Here is a 22,998-nt window from a genome sequence, read left to right as displayed (position 1 = left end):
CCTTCAGTTTAAACTGAGGTGCTGTCTATATAAAGAAATACAGCAGCAGTGTTTTCACTAAGTAGCTGAAAATATCATTTGGCAGAAAATATCATAGTGGGAAAAAACAGTTTTTCCTCCTTCCTTCTCAGACCAAGCACCTTTCTTTTCTCAGTTTTGGAAGTCCTACATTTGATGGTTTCTGTATTTAGATATGATTCTGTTACCTACTTCATAGATAGTAATCCCATTCTGCAAACCGAGCGCGTTGTTCTCATTGTGCTTTGATCTGTCAGAGTTTGTGGTTGATTGAAGGAATGTAATGAGAGTTTCATTCAGCAGGAATATGTTGTACTAATTTGTATAAGGAGATAAAATTAAGTAACCTTTGTTCTATTTATATATATGAAAATAATTTTTTACTAGTATATTAAATTGGCAGTTTAAATGTAGTATAATTTACATAATATTGGAGGAGTCAAAATTAAGTATTAATTTTATTTTTAGTTCATTTATTCAACAAATATTTGACTAGTATGTATCAGTCACTGTTTTAGTCACTAGAATCAACAGTAAACAAGACAGTCTCAAAGAACATTTTATATTTCTTGGTTACTTCTGAGTATCTATACACTTGGGGAATTGTCTGTAACTACTTTACAGTTTTATAAGTGTTATAAAAGTTTCACATTCCAGAGATTGTTGAACTTAGACAGTTGAGATAATAAATTAGCCAAATATAGTCAGTGTGAAATAGTTTTTACAGATAGTCATTTTTAGCTGATACTTTTTAGTGTAAGAGATCATACTAAATAACTATAATAGACATAGTTTGTTTTAAAATAAGCTTCTAGAGTCCCCTTCTGTTCTTTGCTTCTCTTAGTGACCTATTTAAATTTATCCCATGATTTATAGAGTTGGGTACATGAAAGAAACAACCAACTTTTTAAAGCCCTAGGCTGTTCAGCCTAGAAAGAACAAACAAGGCTAAATAGTTTCATTATAAGTTTTCAGTTCTATGAAGGATTATTTTAAAATAACACAGCTTTGTCTTCCTGAGGTCAGAAATAAAATCTTAAAATTTAAATAGACTGTAGGGGGTTACTGAGGGGGTCTCTCTTTTGAGAGATTAAGAGTCGGATTGACAGCCATCTTTCTTGGATGGTTTAGATGCAGTCCCATTAACTAGCAGGGAGTTGGACCAGAGGACGTTTTGATCTTGCTTCCAGCTCTTGTTCTGTGAAAGATATACTCCCTAAATGGGGAGGAAGGGGGGACCTACCTTAGTGAGATCTTCTCTATGTAAGTTATTCTTGTATAGAATCTAGTCAATTTTGTATTTGGTTCAACCTCAAATACTAATACTCTCTTCAGATATATTTCTGAATGTGAAGTTCTGGTGGGTGTATGTGGGCAGTTGCTAAAATACACTTTGAAATATCATTCCAACACTCTGAAGTTAAACATAGTATGAGGCAGATCTATTTTAAACCTCACCCAGTACTGAAATGTCAGAAGAAAGTTGTTGGAGTGAAATTTTAGCATAGTTGAGTAAGTATTTCTAAAGCCTTTATAGATAATTAGTATTATCCACATGTAAACATCAGTGTATCTGTCTAACTAGCAAGTCTTTAGCTACTAAGCAGAAACGTGTACCAACTTGAGATTCGTTGAAGGACTTAAGGCCTGGGATTTAGGAATTGAGATACAAGGCTTTTTCTGTCTGTTAAATGTGTGCTGTTTCTTAATGGTATTTAGTTCAGTATATTCCTCAACTGCTGTTGAAAGTGTCTTTGAGGAACAATAAGTCAGTTCCGGTTTGATTTTGTTCCCAGGGAACTCCTCGTTTACTAAAATACAATCCAAATGTTAATGAAATTACAACTGAATAATTACATATTTACTTCTAAAGGTTTGGGTTATTCCTTCACTAAGTGTTTGAGTACCTAATGTCTACTGTGTACTTTTCTGAAGCTCTTAGAGATGTACAGGGGAGAACAAGACAAAGTCTGTCTGTTCATGAACTTACATTATCATTTGCTAGTACTAGGCTGCACTCATATGCTTTAATGTTTCTGTGCATACACTAGAAAAATTTTTTAAAGGGCTAGGATTTGTTCGGTAGGACATCACCTTCTAAAATAAATGCCAGTGGATTTATAGATACAAGGGATACATTGCTGTAAACTATACTTACAGGAAAAAATGCTTTTTGAAAAATACAAATTAATATTCTCATGCCAACATTATGCATTTCTGTAAACGATCAACTTGATCTATAAGGTTGGATGTAGACATTGAAGGAGAAGTTTTGTGGGAGAACTCTGGAGAAGAGATAGCATTTCAGGACATTCGGAGTAGAGGAGAGGAAAGAAAAATGGTCAATATCTTTAGAAAAGGAGTGAGCATTCTTGATGTATGTACTGGAAAGGCAGATGACGAGGAAACAGAGAGATGATAGGGAGAACAGAGTTAAAGAAAAGTAGAATTGTATTGTTTTCCAATGATAACGTGAAAGGTCTTATTAGTAGAATTATAGAACTTATTCTGGATATTTCAGATTCTTTAACTATGTAAAAAAAAATCTCAGAATAAGCTAAGCAAAGGCAGCTGTAAATTTCTGAGATGGTAGGATCTCTTGTCACTGCTGGTAGAACTGTAAGTAGTTTTCTATTTCCCACCATAAGGCTAGTGACAGTGAATCGCCCACTTTCTCCAAAAATTTTCCCTGGGGAGGGAGAGTACTTGGCTATGCTAAAGTGTAGGGCAAAGCCAGGTATTATCTCTAATAGCTATCAACTTTGTTAGGAACTTGTGTTTGAAAAATATTTTATATGGGAGTAATCTAAATTTCTGTAGATATTAAGGTAGAAGGGTGATGAAGTTAAGGCTAACTGAGAGCATGTAGGTGAATTTTTCCATATAGTGCTTATTAGCAGGTCACTGTGAACACCTAGTTATTAAGTAAAAGAAATTTGATTATGAAGAACATGCTTTTCTAATAGGGGAAAATGTAAGTGTAATAATTTGTTGAAGCACCTATAACACTTGTTAATGATTGCTTTAGTTTACCATTTACCCTGTGTTCCAGATATGTTCTTGCTGTCTCTCTCATTTATAAATAAGTTTCTTTTGGGACTTCCCTGGTGGTCCAGTGGTTAAGAATCCGCCTTCCAATGCAGGGGACGTGGGTTCAACCCCTGGTTGGGGAACTAAGATCCCACATGCCTCAGGGCAGCTAAGCGCACGTGCTGCAACTACTGAGTCTGTACATTGTGGAGCCTGCACACCACAACTAGAGAGAAGCCTGCACGCTGCGACAAAAGATCCCGCATGCTGCAACTAAGACCTGACAGGGCCAAAAATTAAATAAATAAAAAAATATTAAAAATAAATAAGTTTCTTTAAATGTATCAAGCCTTTGAAAGAGTAAATCTTATGACAAATTTTTTAAGTCACCTATTATGTGCCAAGAGTTCAAAACATATTTTTTGAGTCTTTTTATTTGAAATTTTGATTTTCACTCTCTGCACCTACTTTCTAGTCATTGGTCCCAGTTTAATATTTTAGTATGTTTGCATCTCTTATAAAACAGCTTCTAATGGATTAAGATGTATAAATTTATTGATAGTCCCCTAAAATGTTTGTCTCAGATCATATTAAAAAAATATACAGGGACTTGCCTGGTGGCGCAGTGGTTAAGAGTCCACCTGCCAATACGGGGGACACAGGTTCGAGCCCTGGTCTGGGAAGATCCCACATGCTGTGGAGCAACTAAGCCCATGCACCACAACTACTGAGCCCATGTGACACAACTATTGAAGCCCTCATGCCTAGAGCCCGTGCTCTGCAACAAGAGAAGCCACCACAATGGGAAGCCCATGCACTACAATGAAGAGTAGCCCCCACTCACCGCAACTAGAGAAAGTCCATGCGCAGCAATGAAGACCCAATACAGCCATAAATAAATAAATAAATGTATTTTTTAAAATTATAAAATATATATGTATAGTTTCTCATGGAAAAAAGTATTGTTTAAAAAAAAAAAACAGCTCAAACAGCTCTGTGGTGTCTGGGTTTAATCCTTTCAAGGCAAAAAGTCAACATGAGAAACATCAGACCATGTCAGACTCAATTAAAATACTCATCTATAAATGTTACCTTTGTGGCTTTAAATGCAGACTGCCAGTTTAATTCTTGTGTCAAAGATGGCTTCTGTTCTTGATAATATATTCAGTATTCCTGTCTTCTTTTACAGAGGCTGCTATTCCAAAAAGCTTTCAACTCTCAGCAGTTAGTTCACGTCACTGTCATTAACCTGTTTCAACTTCATCACCTTCGTGACTTTAGCAATGAAACGGAACAGCATAGTTATAGCCAAGATGAGCAGCTGTGTTGGACACAGTTGCTGGCCCTCTTTAGTGAGTATTAAATCATTTAACTTTCTGTGCCATCTTCTTTGGAAAGCATGATCTTAGGCATTTTCATCATTATAACAAAGCATTAGTAACATTAAAAAGTGTCCTACATTTCTTAATATCGAATCAGGAGGCCTAAACCCTAAGTTCTGTCCTTTTATCTGCTGACACCCCCTCATCAACTGTTATCTATAACATTTTTAACATAGGAAAGAAAATGGCTTTTTAGAAAGAAGCTGTAAGATATTTTAAGTATTAAGTAGGATACAGCAGGAGGCTCATAATAATATTTTAATTCGGACTGGTACACAATTTCAAATATCTTATGCTCTCTGAACACATTTTTTCTTTCAGTGTCTTTTCTTGGCATCCTGTGCAAGTGTCCTCTCCAGAACAAGTCTCAGGAGGAATCCTACAATGCCTATCCCCTACCTGCAGTCAAGGTCTCCATGGACTGGCTGAGACTCAGACCCAGGGTCTTTCAGGAGGCAGTGGTGGATGAAAGACAGTAGTAAGTGTCTCAGAGTTTCATGTTAGCTTGTGTGCTTTGTTTGTTTGATATTCAGATATGTAGAAACTGCCTTCTAAAACAGTATTGGAATAATGGAAGACTTTGTATTTTCCACCTACTCTCTAGAAATTGAACTGAAGACTTCTTTGTATGCTTTTTATTTATTTGTTTGAATTCTTCATGTGAGGCACAATCTTAAGGATTTCTGACTCCCTGTGTGCTCCCCCTGTTCCTGGTTGCCATCCTGGGGAAAAGGCATTTTTCACATTTCAAAATGAAATAGAAATAAAACCAGTTTGTTTCTTATTCATTATAATATGCCCCAATTTTATGCTTAGGAGTTGAAGGGAAGAGATTTTTACTTCTTCCATTCTTTTCTGTACATAAGCTGTTTGTTGCCTTTTAGTAACACCCGATTTGAGTTATATTTGTTTTAAGCATAGAAGATTGGAAGTTATTTTGGCTCTCACTATTTTCTCTGTAATTTCTACTCAGAATAATTCTGACAGTTCTTAGGAACTATTCATTTTACAGTGACAAATGAAAGCTTTCAGTGTACCTTTGATTATAGGAATAAATATTTCCAGTAAGGCTTTGCAGTGAGTGGGAAGTTCCTCCCCTGCATATATTTTTTTTCCCCTGCATATTTTGATGGTGGATATTAGGAGAGTCTCTGAAATATCTGCTTTGTGGCCCAGTATCTACACATTGACCAAGCTCACAACCTAGAAAATGTCCAAGCCACGTTTAAGACCCTGTGATCCCTCTTACTGCATACTTCTCTTTCCTCTTTTCCCCTCAAACCTAACTTTAAGCACCTTCATTTTTGACATTGTCATGAATAGAGTTTAGCAACATAGTACAGCATATTACACATCTCCTTTCTGTGCCAATGTACGTATTAGTAAGTCATACATATTTTTAGGCATTGCTTTCTTGCACCGGGTTTTCATTTCTCTACCAGAGGTATACATTTTTCCTTCCCGTGTGTACTTTAGAACTTGTGTTTGGTTCAGTAACTTATATCAGTAATGCTGTGAAAGAAGCTTTGATATTTTTATTCAGTTTTTTGTTCCTATACAGTGATCTTTTAGGCCCATTCTGTGCATTCCCATTTCTTTCTTTTTTTTTTTCCCTTTCTCTTTTTAATTTTATTTTGGCCATGCCACACAGCTTACAGGATCTCAGTTCCCTGACCAGGGACTGAACCCGGGCCATGCGCCGAGTCCTAACCACTAGACCACCAGGGAACTCCCGGTGCATTCCCATTTCTTATCGTTGCAAAGGATATTCAGCCAGAAGGAATAGTTTGTTTACAAACATTTTTCCTTTTTCTTCCCTATCACTTTCTCTTCCCCATTCCTTCTCTTAGATTTGTTGGGATCTTTAGAATTACGGCCTTGCAGGTATTTCATTCTGTCTTAAATTATGTTACTACTCATTTTAGGCTAGTATGGGGTATTTCTCTAAAACTGAAGATTTTCCTTATATGTCTGATATATCAAGGTGTAATAATCTTCATTTACATCTTTCAAATGATGAAAAAAACAATTCCTCTTTGTGAACTCAAAGTTTTATATATATTCAAATAACCTTCAGTTTCTTGCTTTTAGGCCTTTACAATTTCTAGAACTTGTTTTCCTCTGTACTTTTTTTGAGAGCATGTTATCCTAAGCTAACAAATGCATGAAATAGTGATGTATTTTTTTCCTTTGTAGAAAGCAAAGTTAGACTTACGTAACCCACAGTGGGGTAAAGCAATATATCATTAAATCATTTCTCACACTCTTTTTCTGTAGTCTGTTTCTTGAGATCTCATATTTGTTGCATAAAGACATTGTTGTTCTAGTCTAACATTCTTTTTTGGGTTATTAACCTTCTTTTTCAACTGTCTCGTAATTCGTTATGTCCCCAAAGACTTGTAGCAGACATTTATTCTTCAGTGTTTATTTCCTTATATATTTTTTCTATATTATTCATTTATATTTTTTTAAGCAGCATATTCCCATATTTCAAAGTGTAAAACTGTCAGAAATAGTTGTCAGCTTCCAGGTTTTTTCTGTGATGTGGTGATGTACATCCAATTTCTCTATCCTGGGCAACTCACCTTGAGCTTTCTTTTTTTAAAACACACTTTTCGCCAACATTGGTTGTTAAATATTTCAAGAAAACCTTAATGTTACCTTCAGTAGATCGTGATTATTTTTAATATTTTAACTAAATATTAAGAATATTTTTTAATATTTTGCAAACTTTGGCAAAAATTTTGTATTAGGAAACATAAGTAAGGATATTACAGCAATGTGTGGATTTTGTTGTATCATAAAAAGGCATAGTCATCACTTTGAACAGAGAATGTGATTTGACTATGATGTAACCACACCCCCATCACAGATTAAAAACTAGTAATGGGTTCCACAACTGATAATGTATGTGAAAACTATAAAAACATAATGTGCTATTTCTCTGGTCAAAGTTTTCTCAGTAAATATCAATGTTTAAAACTGACAAATTAATTTTGCTAATTGTTAAATTAGGAGCCTGGGAAACGATCTGCAGTAGTAGGTCTCTATCATGGAAATTTGGCCCTTTTGGTGTATCTTATCTAGACACATTTGGAAATATGTTTTAGGAAATCATACAGCCTTTAAAATGCTGAAGCAAGGGAAAAATACATAGTCACGGTCCTATAGGTAACACTTTCATGGCTTATTAGTGTTCTGGTTTTTCATGCAAAAATAAAGTCTGAACTATCTGTTTAATTCACAGCATTTGGCCTTGGCTAATTTCTCTTCTGAATAGTTTCCATCCCCATGAAGAGGATCTTTCAAGTACTAATGGTAAGGGCTACCTTAACCTGTGTCGCTGACATTGTTCTCCATCACTAATAGTGGGCTTAACGCCAGAGAAAAACAGGGTTTTGTTCTTAAGTGTTTGACTTTAAATGTAGTAATTCAGAAGTGACTTTGAGCTCTATATTGATTAAGTGGGTGGAAATAGAGGTAATGTTCTTCCAGTTCTCTCAGCAGCTTATTCTCCTGTTTAGCTACATTTGCATAGGAGTCCAGAGAGTGTAGTAGTACCTTCAGATTCTTTCCATCTTCCTTTCCTCCTCACTCTTAGCAGTTTTTTTTAAGGAACTAATGTGAACAACATTATTCTTTCAAAGTAATACTTGCTTATCATAGAACATTTGGGACATACAAACATAACACAAGTCACCCTTAATTCTCTCATACAGAGATACTTTCTGTACTATTCACATGATAGTGTATTTTCTTTGAGGTTTTTACTTACGTGTACATACACACAACCTGCATGTGATTGATATCAGATACAACTTTGTACCTGCTTTATAATTTAACACTACATTGTTAGCCTTTTCCTTTGTCATTTAAACATTTTGGAACATGATTTTTACAGGCTGCTTAATATTCCGTCCTGTGGCTCTGATAATTTATTTTATCATTGTCTATTTGCTTAAAAAATTTCCCCATTATAAATAATCCTGCACTGAACAATCCGTAGTTGACTCCTTTCTGATTATTTTTCTTCCATTACATCAGTGCCCCTCAAGCATCATATTTGCAAATGAATCACCTGGGATCTTGTTAAAATGCAGTTTATGACTCAGTAGGTTTAGGATAATGCCCAAGATTCTGTATTTCTTACAAGCTCCCAAGTGTTGTCAATGTTGGTATTCAATACTTTGAGTTAACAAGGAGATAACCTAAACATTGTGATTAATGGATCCGAGGCTTTGAATCTTTAAGGCTGCTAGGGGGAAAAAAAGTACATTGTACCCATCCTCCTCAGCAATGAGTAGTAGGTGAGTATTAGGACAATGTCTAGGGCCCAAAGGCAACATGCAGGGGTTTGACAGGTAAGTTATTCTATCAAGATTACTATAAAGAAGAGCAGAGAACTATGAGCATTGTAGTTTCTGTCTGTCTAAAAAATACTCTTTTTTTTTTAATTTAAGAAGTAATGTCCTGCTGAATGACAATATTTTAATTAAGATATTTACAAATCTTGTTTTCTGCCCTTCTGTAGCTACACCACTTCCAGAGGAGTTTGAGTTACAAGGATTCTTGGCTTTGAGACCTTCTTTCAGGTAGATGGCTTTTATCACTGTTTACCTAGCATATTAAAAAGCTTCCTAATCAACTTCCCTATATCGTCCATTCTACTCTGCTTCAGCAATTATATTTTTAAAGTACAGGCTTGATGATGTCCCATTACTAATACAAAAACTTCAATTTACCCATCCTCAGTTGTTATAATATCTTTTTTAGCTTAATGTCCAAATGCTTAGTTTTTCAGTCATATTTCCTGCCACTTTCACCTTCCTCCCCTCCAATACTTACACATATTATACATACACTATGTCCTGTACTTGAATAGCTCTGTATATTTATTCCTCCAAAACTTTGTTCATGCTATGCCTAGAACATTCCCACTTCCTCGTTTGCCCTTCCCTTACCAACCTGTTAGCACTTAACCATACCTGTCCAAGGTCCAGCTCAGGTATCACTTAACTCTGTGAAACCTTTTCAAAGCTTATCGGAAGAAACTAACCCTTCTTTATTATGCTTCTCTTATTCTTTGTTTAGCTTTTATTTCTTCAGATTAAATCATAATTATTTGTTCCTTAAGGTAGGGACTATTTCTCATTTATCTTTGTATCCTTAGTATCTGACCTACTGCCTAGCAATTCTTAGATGCTGCTTCTTTTTTTTTTTTTTAAAGATAGCTTAATGAGAAATCTGAAAAATCCTTATTTTTTAGGTTGACTTACCTTTCTAACGTTAGTTCTTTGCTCTATATACTTTATGATATGTATACATTTTTTCTGATTTAGATTGGGCCACCTTAAAGTGGATAGATTACTACTATTTGTTAGAATAGGCATTTCAGAGACCCTTAGCATTGCCATGGTCATTTGAAGTAAGTTACTTATAATGCAAGGTTAGTGTTAATGAAAACTTTATTCTTAGGATAAAAGAATCTTTCCCAATAAAAGATGGTGATTTATTCGAGCTCCTCTGTGAGAAAGTGAAATATAAGTAAAAATATCACATTAATATAGTGAATTTTGCATATTGTCTTTTCTACTTTGCTTCATTGTATTTACAGTCTTTGGGAGCGTAAATAAATTCAAACAAATGCAGTTGCTTACATTAAATAGCTAACCTGTATGGAAAAATCTGAAGCCATTGCAGTTCATTAGGTTTAATTTTCTATAATTTGCTTATATCAATTTTAGGAACTTGGATTTTTCCAAAGGCCACCAGGGTATTACAGGAGACAAAGAGGGTCAGCAAAGACAAATACGACAGCAGCGCTTGATCTCTATAGGCAAATGGATCGCAGATAATCAGCCAAGGTATTCCTCATCGGATACACACACAGCCCCCACATGAGTTTTAGACTTGGTGTAATGCTATTGATTGTAAACTCTTAAGTCAAAATGTTGGTAACACAGCATCAAACTATGACCCTAGTGATCATACGTATCTCTTTATTTAACCTCTGTTCTCTCATTACACTGCCTATTTTAGAGGAGTTTGCCTTGTCGCCACTGTTTATCATGAGCTTTTTCTCCAATTTATAAACATCTATATAAATCTAACTAAATTGTATGTTCACAGTTATGGTGATTTGTATTGACAGGGGCATGGTGGTCAGTTTCAGTCAAGACAGACCAGGATGGTGCTAGTTAAATATAAAGCAGGTATGGTAGTTGGTGTAATAGACAGGGCATAGGTTTTAGAGTCAGATAGATTTGAATTCAGTGTCCAGTTCTGCCACTTCCCCAGGTGTGTGTCCTTAGGATCACTGTGGTTGATTATAACCTTTCCAAAGTCAGTAACTGTTTCATATTCATTTTTGTATTCAGGTTCATATTATACTGTAAGTCACTCACATGGTTGCATATTTGAATAAACATAATACCTCTGAGCTTCAGTTTTCACACCTATAAAACAGGAATTATAGCTACTTCAAGGGCCTAGTCTAGTGTCTTGTGCTTAAAACATGCTGAGTAAATGTAGCTGTACTTATTAGAGAACATTAAACGTGTGGTGGTGATGTTCAGTGGGATAATGAGAATCTGAGTTTACATAACTGCTTTTTATGTTACCTGAATCCACGCCGTTATACCCTGCTGTTTCCCACATTTTAAGGCTGTGGGACCCATACACAGTTCAGTTGTTATTGTCTTTTAGATTTGTGTTTTTCATATATGGATTTATTTTTACTTTTTTAGGCTGATTCAGTGTGAAAATGAGGTAGGGAAATTGTTGTTTATCACAGAAATCCCAGAGTTAATACTGGAAGAGCCCAGTGAAGCCAAAGAGAACCTCATTCTGCAAGAAACAACCATCATAGAGTCACTGGCTGTGGATGGGAACCCAGGACTGAAATCAGTGCTGTCTACAGGCCGAAATCTAAGCAACAACTGTGACACAGGAGAGAAACCAGTGGTCACCTTCAAAGAGAACATTAAGCCACGAGAAGTGAACAGAGACCAAGGAAGAAGTTTTCCTCCCAAAGAGGTGAGAAGGGACTATAGCAAAGGAATAACTGTAACTAAGACTGATGGAAAGAAGGACAACAACAAGAGGAAAACAGAAACCAAGAAATGCACCTTAGAAAAGTTACAGGAAACAGGAAAGCAGAATGTGGCAGTGCAGGTAAGCTGTATTTGAACTATAAAGCAGGTAGAGGAAGGCTCACACAGAAGGCAAGATTTTTCATTTTGTTCCTAAAGCCTTGAGAATTGACTATTCTGGAAGCTTCAATGCATTCTTAGAAGGCTGCATAGTAAGGTCATGTAAAGAACTATGGTAGATGGGTACTCCACCAACTCTCAGGAATTGTAATGTGAGTGAAAAAAATCTCAACCTGATTTTTGTCAGTTGTCTCCAGTTTAAGTGGCTGGGAATAACCAGTTGCAGAGCTATCAGTTTCACAAAGAATTACATTTTCTTTGGAAGGTATAATTGTGATTTATTAATGCTATAGTGGAAAATTTGGGGTCTTTTATAGATCCCATAGAACCAAGTATATTAAGGCTTACATGGTGGTTTTTTGTTTTTTGTTTTTCAGATTCACTATACAAAATAAAATATATTCTTGGGGAAAGATGAGGCTATTTTCCTTGACATTTATACCAGCCCCAGCTCGTAGCATTATATAACCTCAGTGTTATCCTGGCTCATGGGAATTTGTAAAGCAAGAACCCAAGTCTCTTGCTGGGAAAGGATAAACACTGCTCAGTTATTTGTGACTTTTCTTTTAAATATACACACACACACACACACACACACACACACACACACACCCCTTTCCAGGGAGATACAGATGATTTCATATAAACAAAAGGGTCTTTACTCTGTGCTGGTTTTATTAACACCGCTAATGTTTGTAGCCATTTGATTATTAACACGTTTTGGCAAATGTATTTATTTACAGTAGGCATGAGGAATCTTACAGTTTTGAAGTCTGCTTGCAAATAAACATTACGTGCAGTGCATTTCCCTTACAGTTTTTTGCAGGGAAAGGGAGAAATAAGAACATAGTAGTTCTGTTTTAAGGTTAATACGGGAAGAAACAGAGAAAAACATGGTAGAAATTGAGGAAAGGCACAGAGAAAGTGAGAGGTGTTGGGGAAAGGCAAGGAAGAAAACAAAAGAATTATAAGGCTGCAGGACCAGTGTTTTAGGGATAAAGAGTTCAGCATTTCCTGCCTGCTCTGGCTCTATCCTCTGAAACTGCCTCCCCAAAAGGTCCAGACGGAAAATAAAATCTCTTTTCTGGTCTCATCTTTTTTAAATCTGACTATTGATGATTAAAGAAAACCTGACAGTAGTCAATATATCACCGCCCTCTGTACCTCATCCTGAGTTTTCTATAAATGCTACCTATTTTTACTCACTTTACTCACCTTTACATTACTTGAGCAGTGCATATGGCATCTACTTCTCTCCAGCTCCATCTGTAGGATCTCAGGCCTGTTTCTTACTGCTGAAAGTATCCTTATTTATTCTGGGGGTGGTAGGGTTGCAGGGTGGAGGGTGGATGCCTGACTGATACCCTTAAAGCTGCCCAGATGAAGTTAAACTGAGGGCCAAAAGTGTCTCATCTGTGGATTAGTGGTCATTATTCATTCATAATTCATGTACATTAAGAGAACACAGGGCCATGGGGCCCATAACAGTGGCTTAAGATTATAGGCAGCTTTTTAAACCTGTTGGCATCAGATGTCTCGTTTGTAAAACAAATGAATTCTCAGGTCTTTTCTGTATTTCGTACTTTTATGATATTGTGAAAGCAAAATAATTAGACAAGTAAAACTAAGCCCTTATAACTTTTTTTGGCAATTAAATAATTTGACTTTCCCATTTTTAATTTAGGTGAAGTGAAATATCTGCAGCATATACTTTTTTTGGCGGGGGGGACATAGTAGGATTTTAAATACTTTCTGAGAGTAGGTGCTTCTTTCTGACATGTTTGAGTTTCAGATTATTATAGATAGTTTTGCTTCTGGTTGGTCATAGGTAAAATCCCAGACAGAATTAAGAAGGACTCCAGTGTCTGAAGCCAGGAAAACACCTGTAACTCAAGCTCCAAGTCAAGCAAGTAACTCCCAGTTCATCCCCATTCATCACCCTGGAGCCTTTCCTCCTCTTCCCAGCCGGCCAGGTAAAAATATATGTTTTGTAGTTTCTTCTGCTGAATTCCATCTGTGTAGGAGTTTCTATTAACCCACTGAGAAATTTTAGACTCTGAGTGACATTACTAAACCATAATGTTAAAAGGTATAAGGGAGTTAGTTCTCTTTTCCCTAATGTTTATGAAATTGTTTTTTGAGCCATTTCTCTGTAGTTTATGTACAAGTGTATGCTTGTTATTACGAAGGAATTCCTGTCACTAACCATGGCATCTAAGAAACTGCCTTTCGGATTCTCCAGTTACCTCCGTGGATAGAAGTAGCAGCCAATAGTCTATATTTAATTCTTGAAATCAGGTTAAAGATTGACACTTGATCAGTCTTACTTGACGGTTGATCCCTGTCTTTTATAATTTATTAGAAGACCTCTTCTCCACCCCAGCCCAAAATGACTATACTATTTTTTGTCTTTCTTTTGCTAAGTTTCCTTAGAACTAAAGCTATGTTCTTCTGTTTTGAAGGGTTCCCGCCCCCAACCTATGTTATCCCCCCTCCTGTGGCATTTTCTATGGGCTCAGGTTACACCTTCCCAGCTGGTGTTTCTGTCCCGGGAACCTTTCTTCAGCCTACAGCTCACTCTCCAGCAGGAAACCAGGTGCAAGCTGGGAAACAGTCCCACATTCCTTACAGCCAGCAACGGCCCTCTGGACCAGGGCCGATGAACCAGGGACCTCAACAACCACAGCCACCTTCCCAGCAACCCCTTACATCTTTACCAGCTCAGCCAACAGCACAGTCTACAAGCCAGTTGCAGGTTCAGGCTCTAGCTCAGCAGCAACAATCCCCTACAAAAGCTGTGCCGGCTTTGGGGAAAAGCCCTCCTCACCACTCTGGATTCCAGCAGGTAATTCACAGTTGTGTGTACTGTCCAGCTGAAGTAAGGAGAGGGGAAGGTTGAAATTATTCTGTGTTTGGTTAATTAAAAATACTAGTTAGGCCTTCAGCTACTTCTTGCTTAGACTTGTAATGATTATGGGAACACGTAAGTCTTCTCTTTGCTGTTTAGGAAAGTTCAGGTGTTCTCCCTTTTACTTTTGTAAAGGACAATAGATCTTAACTACCATTCTTTGCTGCTACTACTTATGAGCTTTATAGAAAAGGATTTTCTGTAAATAATTTCCTCTATTTGAACCTCAACTACAGAAGGGAAATAGTATCGTAATCTTGATGAGGTGTTAATGATACCAGTCTTAAATAATTTGTCATCCCACAGCACTTGAAGCAGAAGGAGAAATGTGTGCGCGCCCACCCACACTCACACCCTCATTTATTAAACCTCTTAAATAATGGAACTGAAAGAGAACATGAGTTCAGTGCCCTGAATCTGTTCCCAGAAAGCTCTGTGTATTGAAAAACTTAGAGTAACCAAAACTGCATTGCCTAGAGTTTTGTTGGTGGTAAAATCTCTGATTCATTCTGCGATTCCTGAGTACTGAGTGTAAGTAACATTGCATTGTATCCTCATCTTGGTGACAGGCGTCTCTTTTTTAGTATCAACAGGCAGATGCCTCCAAACAGCTGTGGAATCCCCCTCAGGTTCAAGGCCCATTAGGGAAAATCATGCCTGTGAAACAGCCCTACTACCTTCAAACCCAAGACCCCATAAAACTGTTTGAGCCGTCATTGCAACCTCCTGTAATGCAGCAGCAGCCTCTAGAGAAAAAAATGAAGCCTTTTCCCATGGAGCCATATAACCATAATTCCTCAGAAGTCAAGATCCCAGAATTCTACTGGGATTCTTCCTACAGCATGGCTGATAGCAGAGCTGTAATGGCACAGCAAGCCAACATGGACCGCAGGGGCAAACGGTCACCGGGAGTCTTCCGTCCAGAGCAGGATCCTGTGCCCAGGATGCCATTTGAGGTGTGTGTCCTTTCCTATCACCAGGCACTTCAGAGTTAGGTCTGAGGATGCATGTCCTTTAAATTTCTCAAGTAGATGTTTATAAAGGTCACTCTGCTTCATTAGTGCTGCAGAATGCTGCTGAGTAAATGGGTGCAGCTTTTGGTCTCCTCTTTACAATTGCATAGTATGCTTGATTTGGGGGAGCTGAAGAATTCTGTTCCTGATTTTGACCTGTGATGGTCTGGCAGAGAAATCATGTGCAGAAATCTCTAACACAGCATGTTAGAGAATTCTGAGACAAAGCTCCTCTCAGTTGGGCTGAATCATCTAAGTTTAAAAATAGGTTTATTGCATATTTAAACAAATTGTTTTCTGAGAGGAACAAAGCCAGTTATCTTTGATAGTGGAGTTCCCTGTACTTGCGCTTTTTATTCATGAGAAACGGGCATGTTTTTGGAACTTTTAAAAAAGCTGTTTCTCTGTTGGTTAGCACAAGATAGGAAAATCACTTTGCTCCGTTGCATTGTTTTACTCACTTCCCACATTAACCTTTTATGTTCTGCTCTGTCACTACTTTTGCTTCTTTCTGTTGTTTCGATCTTTCTCTACCATTGTCCTCGTGTCACTTTGCTTTGGTGTTTCAGAGCCTTTTCCTCTTTGCATAATACTGTCTCACTATTCATTACTTCTTCCTCCTTGACTTTAGTTGCCTTCATCCCCCCAATCATGCCACTACTCCTTTGTGCTTTTGTCATCCCTTATTGCATCTCACTGTGATCCTTTCTGTCACTAGGACCCCAAGGGCTCCCCTCTACTTCCTCCGGACCTGTTAAAGAGTCTGGCTGCCTTGGAGGAAGAGGAAGAGCTGATTTTTTCTAACCCTCCTGATCTTTACCCAGCTCTGCTGGGGCCTCTCGCCTCTCTTCCTGGACGAAGCCTCTTTGTATGTATTTTACATAATTCTTCTTGCTCTAACCTCAACTTCTTTTCTGAGGTTTTGTAGTACTTGGAATAGGTGGTTTCTTCTTTCTAGGGCTTTCCTTTTTTATAGAATTTTAAAACTTATTTCCTGATTGCCCAAACTAACCTTCAAATGGTAGTAGAACATAGCAAAACATGTCTGATTCCATAGTTTCCCCAAATCTTATAGCTTTGTTATATGTTATCCAGAAAGCATCCTGCAGGGCTGGTCACACACAGAATGTGATGCTGGCCAGTTAACTTACTTTTCAGGTATCATTTCCACCTGGACCCAGGAATTTTAGGTGTCATTTAATCTTGTTTAGGAGCAGTGAGATTTTTCCTCGTGTATTCAAAATATGAAATGAAATAATGTTCTAGATGTTTTACTGAATAAAAAAATTCTAGATTGATTTAACCGAACAGTATGTGGTTCTTTTCTGTTTGGTTAACTAAGAGCCCTGATCTAAATTCAGAGCCAGATTCATAAACAGAATGAGTGAAAATGAAAAGGCCTCTATTTATAAACATAGTTGGAGTACCATAAATGAGTGAACACAGAGATAAATAACTAGAATGACGTAAAATAAAGTCTAAGAATTGATTAGTGGTATCTTTTAAAAATAACCTTCTGTAACCCAGTGTGCATTTCAAAGAATGCCATTGTTTAGATATTTTACTAAGCTGGGGGGACTGTAAGAAAGATGTATGCTATGAGGTCTTTCCCCCACTCCCTTCATGCCATCTTAATAAAACATAAAACAATTCTTGAGTTCCACTTTCTCGCTGTTCCTTTCCCGTAAACACGGGGTAAGAAGACATTCGTAAGATTAAAGTGCATTGATTTTAGTATTAGGAGAACTGAAAGCTGCTTAATGGCTCTCGTGACACACTGCCATCCCTGGCACTTGAAGTTCCCTTAAGAATTTTCCTGAGTGAGTGGCCACAGAGACCTCTCACTTCCCCCACTAAAGTTAGCAGAAATAAAAGATCCCCTAGACACTTGAACAGTCGTAGTGCAAGGGCAGTGCCTAGAGGTTGTTGAATGTCCAGATACTAAACTGTTGCCTCTATGTGTTTGCCTTTCTTGCTGCTTTTTTTTGCTGAGGTGGCTTGAGGGACAGGCAGGGGAGCACGTCTCTGTACACTAGTTTCCTAACCTCTTAGTTCCTGTTGTGCTTGCCCCTTCCGTCGGAAATGAAGCTGATGGTGGAACAAGCGGAGGGGGGCCTTTTAGTGGATTTTTTTTCATGTTTAAAAAAACCTTACAGTAGCCCTTCTTATATTTAACATCGTTAACGATGTGTGTGAAAGTACCTTGCATGTAGCAGGTGTTTAATAAATGCTTTGTTGACCAACAGTTCAGTGACAGTGAGCATCAGAGATTCAGCTTTTTTTCCCCTAATAACTTTCTTAGGGCCAATAAATTTAAGCTTGACTTCAGCAACTATTTTAATATATACCACAAATAGAGTTGTTAGGAACCATGCTAACAAAACCAGTTGTCAAATGGATTTAAAGGCTTTTTAAAAGTCATTAATGTCAGTGTTTTAAAAATTTAGGGAGAAAACAGTGCCAGATGAGTTCCCCTTCTTGTTTTGAGAGTATTTTAAATGCAACTGTTGACAAAGGGATTCCTGAGGTTCTTGCCTAGTGAACACTCCAAACTGCCAGTTTCCAGGGTCCCTGCCAGGATCTCTGTGCCAGATTAGAGGTGCTGATCAGGAGGGCTCTGTCTCACCTGTGACAACTGGCACTTATCTGGTGTCATGGTATTCACGGATTTGAATTTATATCTTCTAAGCTTTAAATTGTACAAGATAGGTGAGTACAAGTATGCTTAAATTGTGGTCTTTTGGTTGGATGGTATCTTAAAATTAATATTAAGAAAATGGAAGGCATAATTTACCTACCTTTTTTTCCGGGACTGTGAAGAAATCCTTATTGGAGAAGCCCTCGGAGCTCATGTCACATTCATCCTCTTTCCTGTCGCTCACCGGATTCTCTCTCAATCAGGTGCGTAAACAGTGAAGCATCCTGCTTTGTGCTTTTATTGTGGGCTAGTATTTTCTTTCCCGTTCTGTTTCAATACGTCTGTTTTTCTCTTTCCTTTCTCTTCCATATATTGGTGTTTTCCAGGTATTTGATTTTATTCCCCACCCCCCTTTGATTAGGGTACACTAGAGACTTGGATAAGTTTGAACTGTTTAACTTCTCATTAATGTTAAAGTCTCTGGGGCTCTGTTGTTCAGCAAGTAAATTATTCATACTTTCTAACCCAGGTGGTTTACATAGAGCAAAATAAAGGGTGAGGGAAAATAAAAGGCAAATGAATTAAACGGGAAAACTGAAAGAAACAGAAGTAAAAGCCTTCAAAAGTTTGTCTTGCAAAGAAAGGCTTAAGATAAGCATCCATGAGCATGAACACTGCATTTTCTTAAATCTCTTGCTTTGGCGTGAGTTTGTTAACTTGGTGGTCATTGTCTTTCAGGAAAGATACCCAAATAACAGTGTGTTCAATGAGGTATATGGGAAAAACCTGACAACCAGCTCTAAAGCAGAACTTAATCCCTCAATGGCCCCCCAGGAAACATCATTGTACTCCCTTTTTGAAGGGACTCCATGGTCTCCATCACTTCCTGCCAGTTCAGGTATTGACTAGTCTTTAAATTATAGACCTTGCATTTCCCGTACACTCAAGTCGATTAAGAGATAGTATGATTGTGTCTTGGTGGTTTTTGTTTGTATCTTGTTGTTGTTAATTGTTTGTTTTTAAAGTAACTTCTGAAGGAAAATAGGAAAAAAAGCCTGATGCACTGGTTCATATGATAAATGACACTAAAAAGCTGTTTTACATCCTCAGTAATGAACAGAGTTGTAAGGGAGAAAAATACGAGTTTTATCTTAAGGTTTGCAGCTGTTTTTTAGTTTTATTTGTGGATATTCGTTCTTTGCAGGAAAAGTTGCGCTTTTAAAAATACAGAGTTAATAGTAATTTTTAAGGTTAGGCAATTCTGTTCTGATAGAGAAGAGCAGTTATACTTACCTGAAAGAGGCACACCAAAAGAATGCATTTATTTGACAAAACTGTGTGCTGTTTTAGTTGTAAGGCAAGGAATGTGCCTTAGGCATGCACAGCAGGACAGACGAGTGCATTTGGCAGGATCCCTTTTGGGGCCTTTATTTGCCTCTCCTGAAACCCTGTGATTATTGTTAACAGAATTTAAGTGATCAGACCTACAGGAAACTTTCATTCTTGGCATGTTTGTGAAACATCTTTGTTCAGTGTCCTGCGTTGCTATTATTTCATAGATCATTCAACACCAGCCAGCCAGTCTCCTCATTCCTCCAACCCAAGCAGCCTGCCAAGCTCGCCTCCGACACACAACCACAATTCTGTCCCATTCTCCAATTTTGGACCCATTGGGACTCCGGATAACAGGGATAGGAGAACGGCAGATCGGTGGAAAACTGATAAGCCAGGTGAGATCCAGACTTCATTGCTTAGCGAAAGTGAAAGAACTTACTCCACCCTTCCCTAGCTTTTGGCATTTGGCAATGATAGAACAACGTCTTGAATTCTTCTTATCTCTTCATTCCTAGCCATGGGTGGGTTTGGCATTGATTATCTCTCAGCAACATCATCCTCTGAGAGCAGTTGGCATCAGGCCAGCACTTCAAGTGGCTCCTGGACAGGCCATGGCCCATCCATGGAGGATTCTTCTGCTGTCCTCATGGAAAGCCTAAAGGTGAGTGGATCAGGAACAAGAACCGCAAGAGATGTCTCTGCTTTCATTCACATAAATGGCTAATCTTATCCCTAAGGCCCTTAGGATTGATTCATAGCACATATCTAGCAAAGTCCTAGAAGCATGGTCTGCCTTATAAGATTCTTGAATAGGACTTTTTTTTTTTTAATTTGTGAATTCACTAGTGATAAAGCAGTATCCTCAGGGGGACAGACATGAAGGTTTTAGTTGGATTCTAAGATTAAGAAAATTCGGACTCACCTTGGAATATTTCATTTAAGCCTTTTCTAAACAAGTCAAAGAAGGGCATCTAATTTCAGAAATGTTTTGTTTGCCTGAAACCTTTCTGGTAAATGCTCTGGTCTCACATGGAGCTGAGTTTTAGCAAAAAGACTTTATGTAAAACATACTTTCACCTTTTCTGGTTTAAAATGATCTTAATGAGAACTAACCTGTCTTGAAGACCTGGTCTTACAACAAGTTTTTCTAATAGCTGGGGTTTTTTAGGGTTTGGGAATCTTGGGGCATACATGCCTTTATGTTTGGCTGGGATTGAAAAACAAATCCCTTAAAGACAACCAGGCATTTGACCTCTGCTGACAAGCTCTGGGCTGTTTTTCAGTCTATCTGGTCCAGTTCCATGATGCATCCTGGACCTTCCGCTTTGGAGCAGCTGTTAATGCAGCAGAAGCAGAAACAGCAGCGGGGACAAGGCACCATGAACCCTCCACACTGAGGCCAGAGTGGCAACCCTGGGAATGAAGGCTCCATAAACCATGGCATGTTGGGTTTGCAGGACTGGCCCACACAGTCCCCTGCAGGTGGCAGCCCTCTTTTCTGTTTCTCGCTGTTGAGAGGGTGTAAGTGTTCCACCAGCCCGCTGAGTGTGCACGAAATGTCTGCAGTGCAGCAAAAAGAAAAAACCATCAGGAACTCTCCGTCCCCCCGGGGCCTTCCGGAGGGAGAGAGGAACTGCTGTTTGTCTCACTCAGTTACCTGATATCACCGCCTTTCACCTTCTCCATCGTGCATGTCCCCAGCCACATGGGAAGTGAAAGCTGAGAAGGGAAGGCAGATGGGAGAAGCCAATGGGAACGTCTCAGTCCTTTTTTTCCTCTTTGGGGAGTAAAATAGGAATCCATTAATGATTGCTTTGCTGACTGAGAATGTAGTTGAAATTATTCCTGAACATCTTTTATTATTGTTATTACTCTCAGTAGTAAGATATAACATTGAATTCGTCCATACACGGATGTGCTTCTTCTAGTCAGTGTGTAGCAAAGAAAGCCCCGTGCACTGCTCCTGTGAGAGGTTGGTGGTGACAGGATGGGGAAGCTGACCTCTTCAGCCAGTGGAAATGCTCCATAAGGGAGAGGACAAGGCCTCAACTTTCACTCAGAAGGTTCTGGTGGGCCCTCCTCTGGCCTGGAGACTCCAGCAGGAAATGCCCTTCACTCTGTAGGTGCTTGAGCCCCAATCGAGGATGCAGCGTGGGTGGTGGTGCTGGGCTGGACTTGCAGACAAACTGCTGTAGGATTTTAAATTAACGTTTTTGATTCCTGTACATTTTACGGTAGCAAAGCAGGCAGTCCCACAGAAGGCAGGCTAGTCCATTCATGGCCTGACGCATTTTAATAGGTAGAAGCTTTCAGTGTGGTTATTTTTTGTTTGGTTGGTTTTTGTGCCCCCATCCTACTTACCACCCACCTCCTCCTGTCCCTACCTCCACCCCTTTTCTACCCTGTGCTGTGTGCTAGTAATTGTTATTATTCCTAACATGCACAACATCTCGCCAACAAGCAACAGCATGGGGTCCAGCAGCTGGGGCCCGAAAGACAGTCTGAAGAAGAAGGAAGCAGCAGCAGCGGCGTCTGCATAGCCCACCGAGGGGCCAGGCCCCTGCCCGGCTGCAGTCTCCCAGCCTCCACTTTCAGAGTGAAATTCAAGGCAACGCGGACACGTGTGCGTCACGCAGAGAAGAAAACACAAGGAAGTCCATTCTGGAAAAGGCGAAAGGAAGGAAAATAAACTTTTATTTGATATTTATTAGAAGGAAAGAGGACTGAAAATTTTCTTGGGTAGAAACAGAAGGACAGCATTACTGATAGTCATTTCCTGGAAAAGTAATATTTTAAGGGGAAATTATGGAAACAATCTAAATGTCCAATTGCTGTGCTAGTGGTAGGGTTTATTTTCTGGGAGAGCTCTCCTTTGTGTGTGTGTGTGTGTGTGAGTGTGCGTGTGTGCCCGCACATGCCCGTCTGCTCCCCCAGAGGGGAGGGGTGATGCGTGTGAGTGTGTGGAGCTAGCGTGGGACTTAAGAGCTGGAAAACAGCTGCAGAGCAAAGCACATCCAGGAGCCCCGGTCGTCACTGGAGTCTGGGCAACCCCAGCAATGAAAAGGGGTGAGATTCATGCTCATTGCTCTTCCGAGACAGTGGTTGGAGTCCTGTATGCTTACCTTACTGCTTTTTTAGTTTGACATGGTGTTTGGGGTTTTTTCTGTTTTGTTTTATTTTTTTGAAAGGTCCCAAAGGGTGAAGTCCCCCACCCGATGGCAATATGAAACCTTTTGTGCTTCTCTCCAGCCCCTTCCCCGTGTCCACCTTTCTCCCTTTCCCTCCGTCCCAAGCCTCCTTCCCTGCTGCCTTTACCCACTCTGTGTGTTTGAGCTCTGCATTCAGGCAGCTGCAACATTCCAGTGTTTGAACTGTCACGGATTCTTGCGCCCTTGACAAGCTCACCAGGTTCACCGTCTCGGTCCCACGTAGTGCCCACGTCCCATCTACAGCCCCATTTCTG

General features: G+C 38.8%; 1 protein-coding gene across 9 annotated transcripts in view; it reads left to right on the top strand.

Annotated features, from left to right (window-relative positions):
* The window catches only part of SMG7 (SMG7 nonsense mediated mRNA decay factor), a 69,092-nt gene extending 47,476 nt beyond the window's left edge, over positions 1–21,616 (top strand). For 3 of the 9 annotated variants that reach the window (XM_082834477.1, XM_082834474.1, XM_082834476.1), the window contains 15 exons: positions 4,238–4,400; positions 4,752–4,908; positions 7,678–7,748; positions 8,962–9,022; positions 10,175–10,294; positions 11,177–11,603; positions 13,470–13,614; positions 14,104–14,486; positions 15,134–15,505; positions 16,281–16,430; positions 18,383–18,463; positions 18,939–19,098; positions 19,760–19,930; positions 20,051–20,196; positions 20,819–21,616. In XM_082834477.1, coding sequence (XP_082690603.1) covers positions 4,238–4,400; positions 4,752–4,908; positions 7,678–7,748; positions 8,962–9,022; positions 10,175–10,294; positions 11,177–11,603; positions 13,470–13,614; positions 14,104–14,486; positions 15,134–15,505; positions 16,281–16,430; positions 18,383–18,463; positions 18,939–19,098; positions 19,760–19,930; positions 20,051–20,196; positions 20,819–20,932 — 2,721 coding nt within the window. In that variant the 3' untranslated portion in view covers positions 20,933–21,616. The remainder of the gene's footprint in view (positions 1–4,237; positions 4,401–4,751; positions 4,909–7,677; positions 7,749–8,961; positions 9,023–10,174; positions 10,295–11,176; positions 11,604–13,469; positions 13,615–14,103; positions 14,487–15,133; positions 15,506–16,280; positions 16,431–18,382; positions 18,464–18,938; positions 19,099–19,759; positions 19,931–20,050; positions 20,197–20,818) is intronic. The other 6 variants (XM_082834480.1, XM_082834478.1, XM_082834481.1 and 3 more) reach the window with 4 other exon arrangements.
* Positions 21,617–22,998: the final 1,382 nt, after the last annotated feature.

This window comes from Leucopleurus acutus (genome assembly GCF_964270905.1).
Source record: "Leucopleurus acutus genome assembly, chromosome: 2".
NCBI lineage: Eukaryota > Metazoa > Chordata > Mammalia > Artiodactyla > Delphinidae > Leucopleurus > Leucopleurus acutus.
This window is presented reverse-complemented; position numbering and strand designations above follow the sequence as displayed.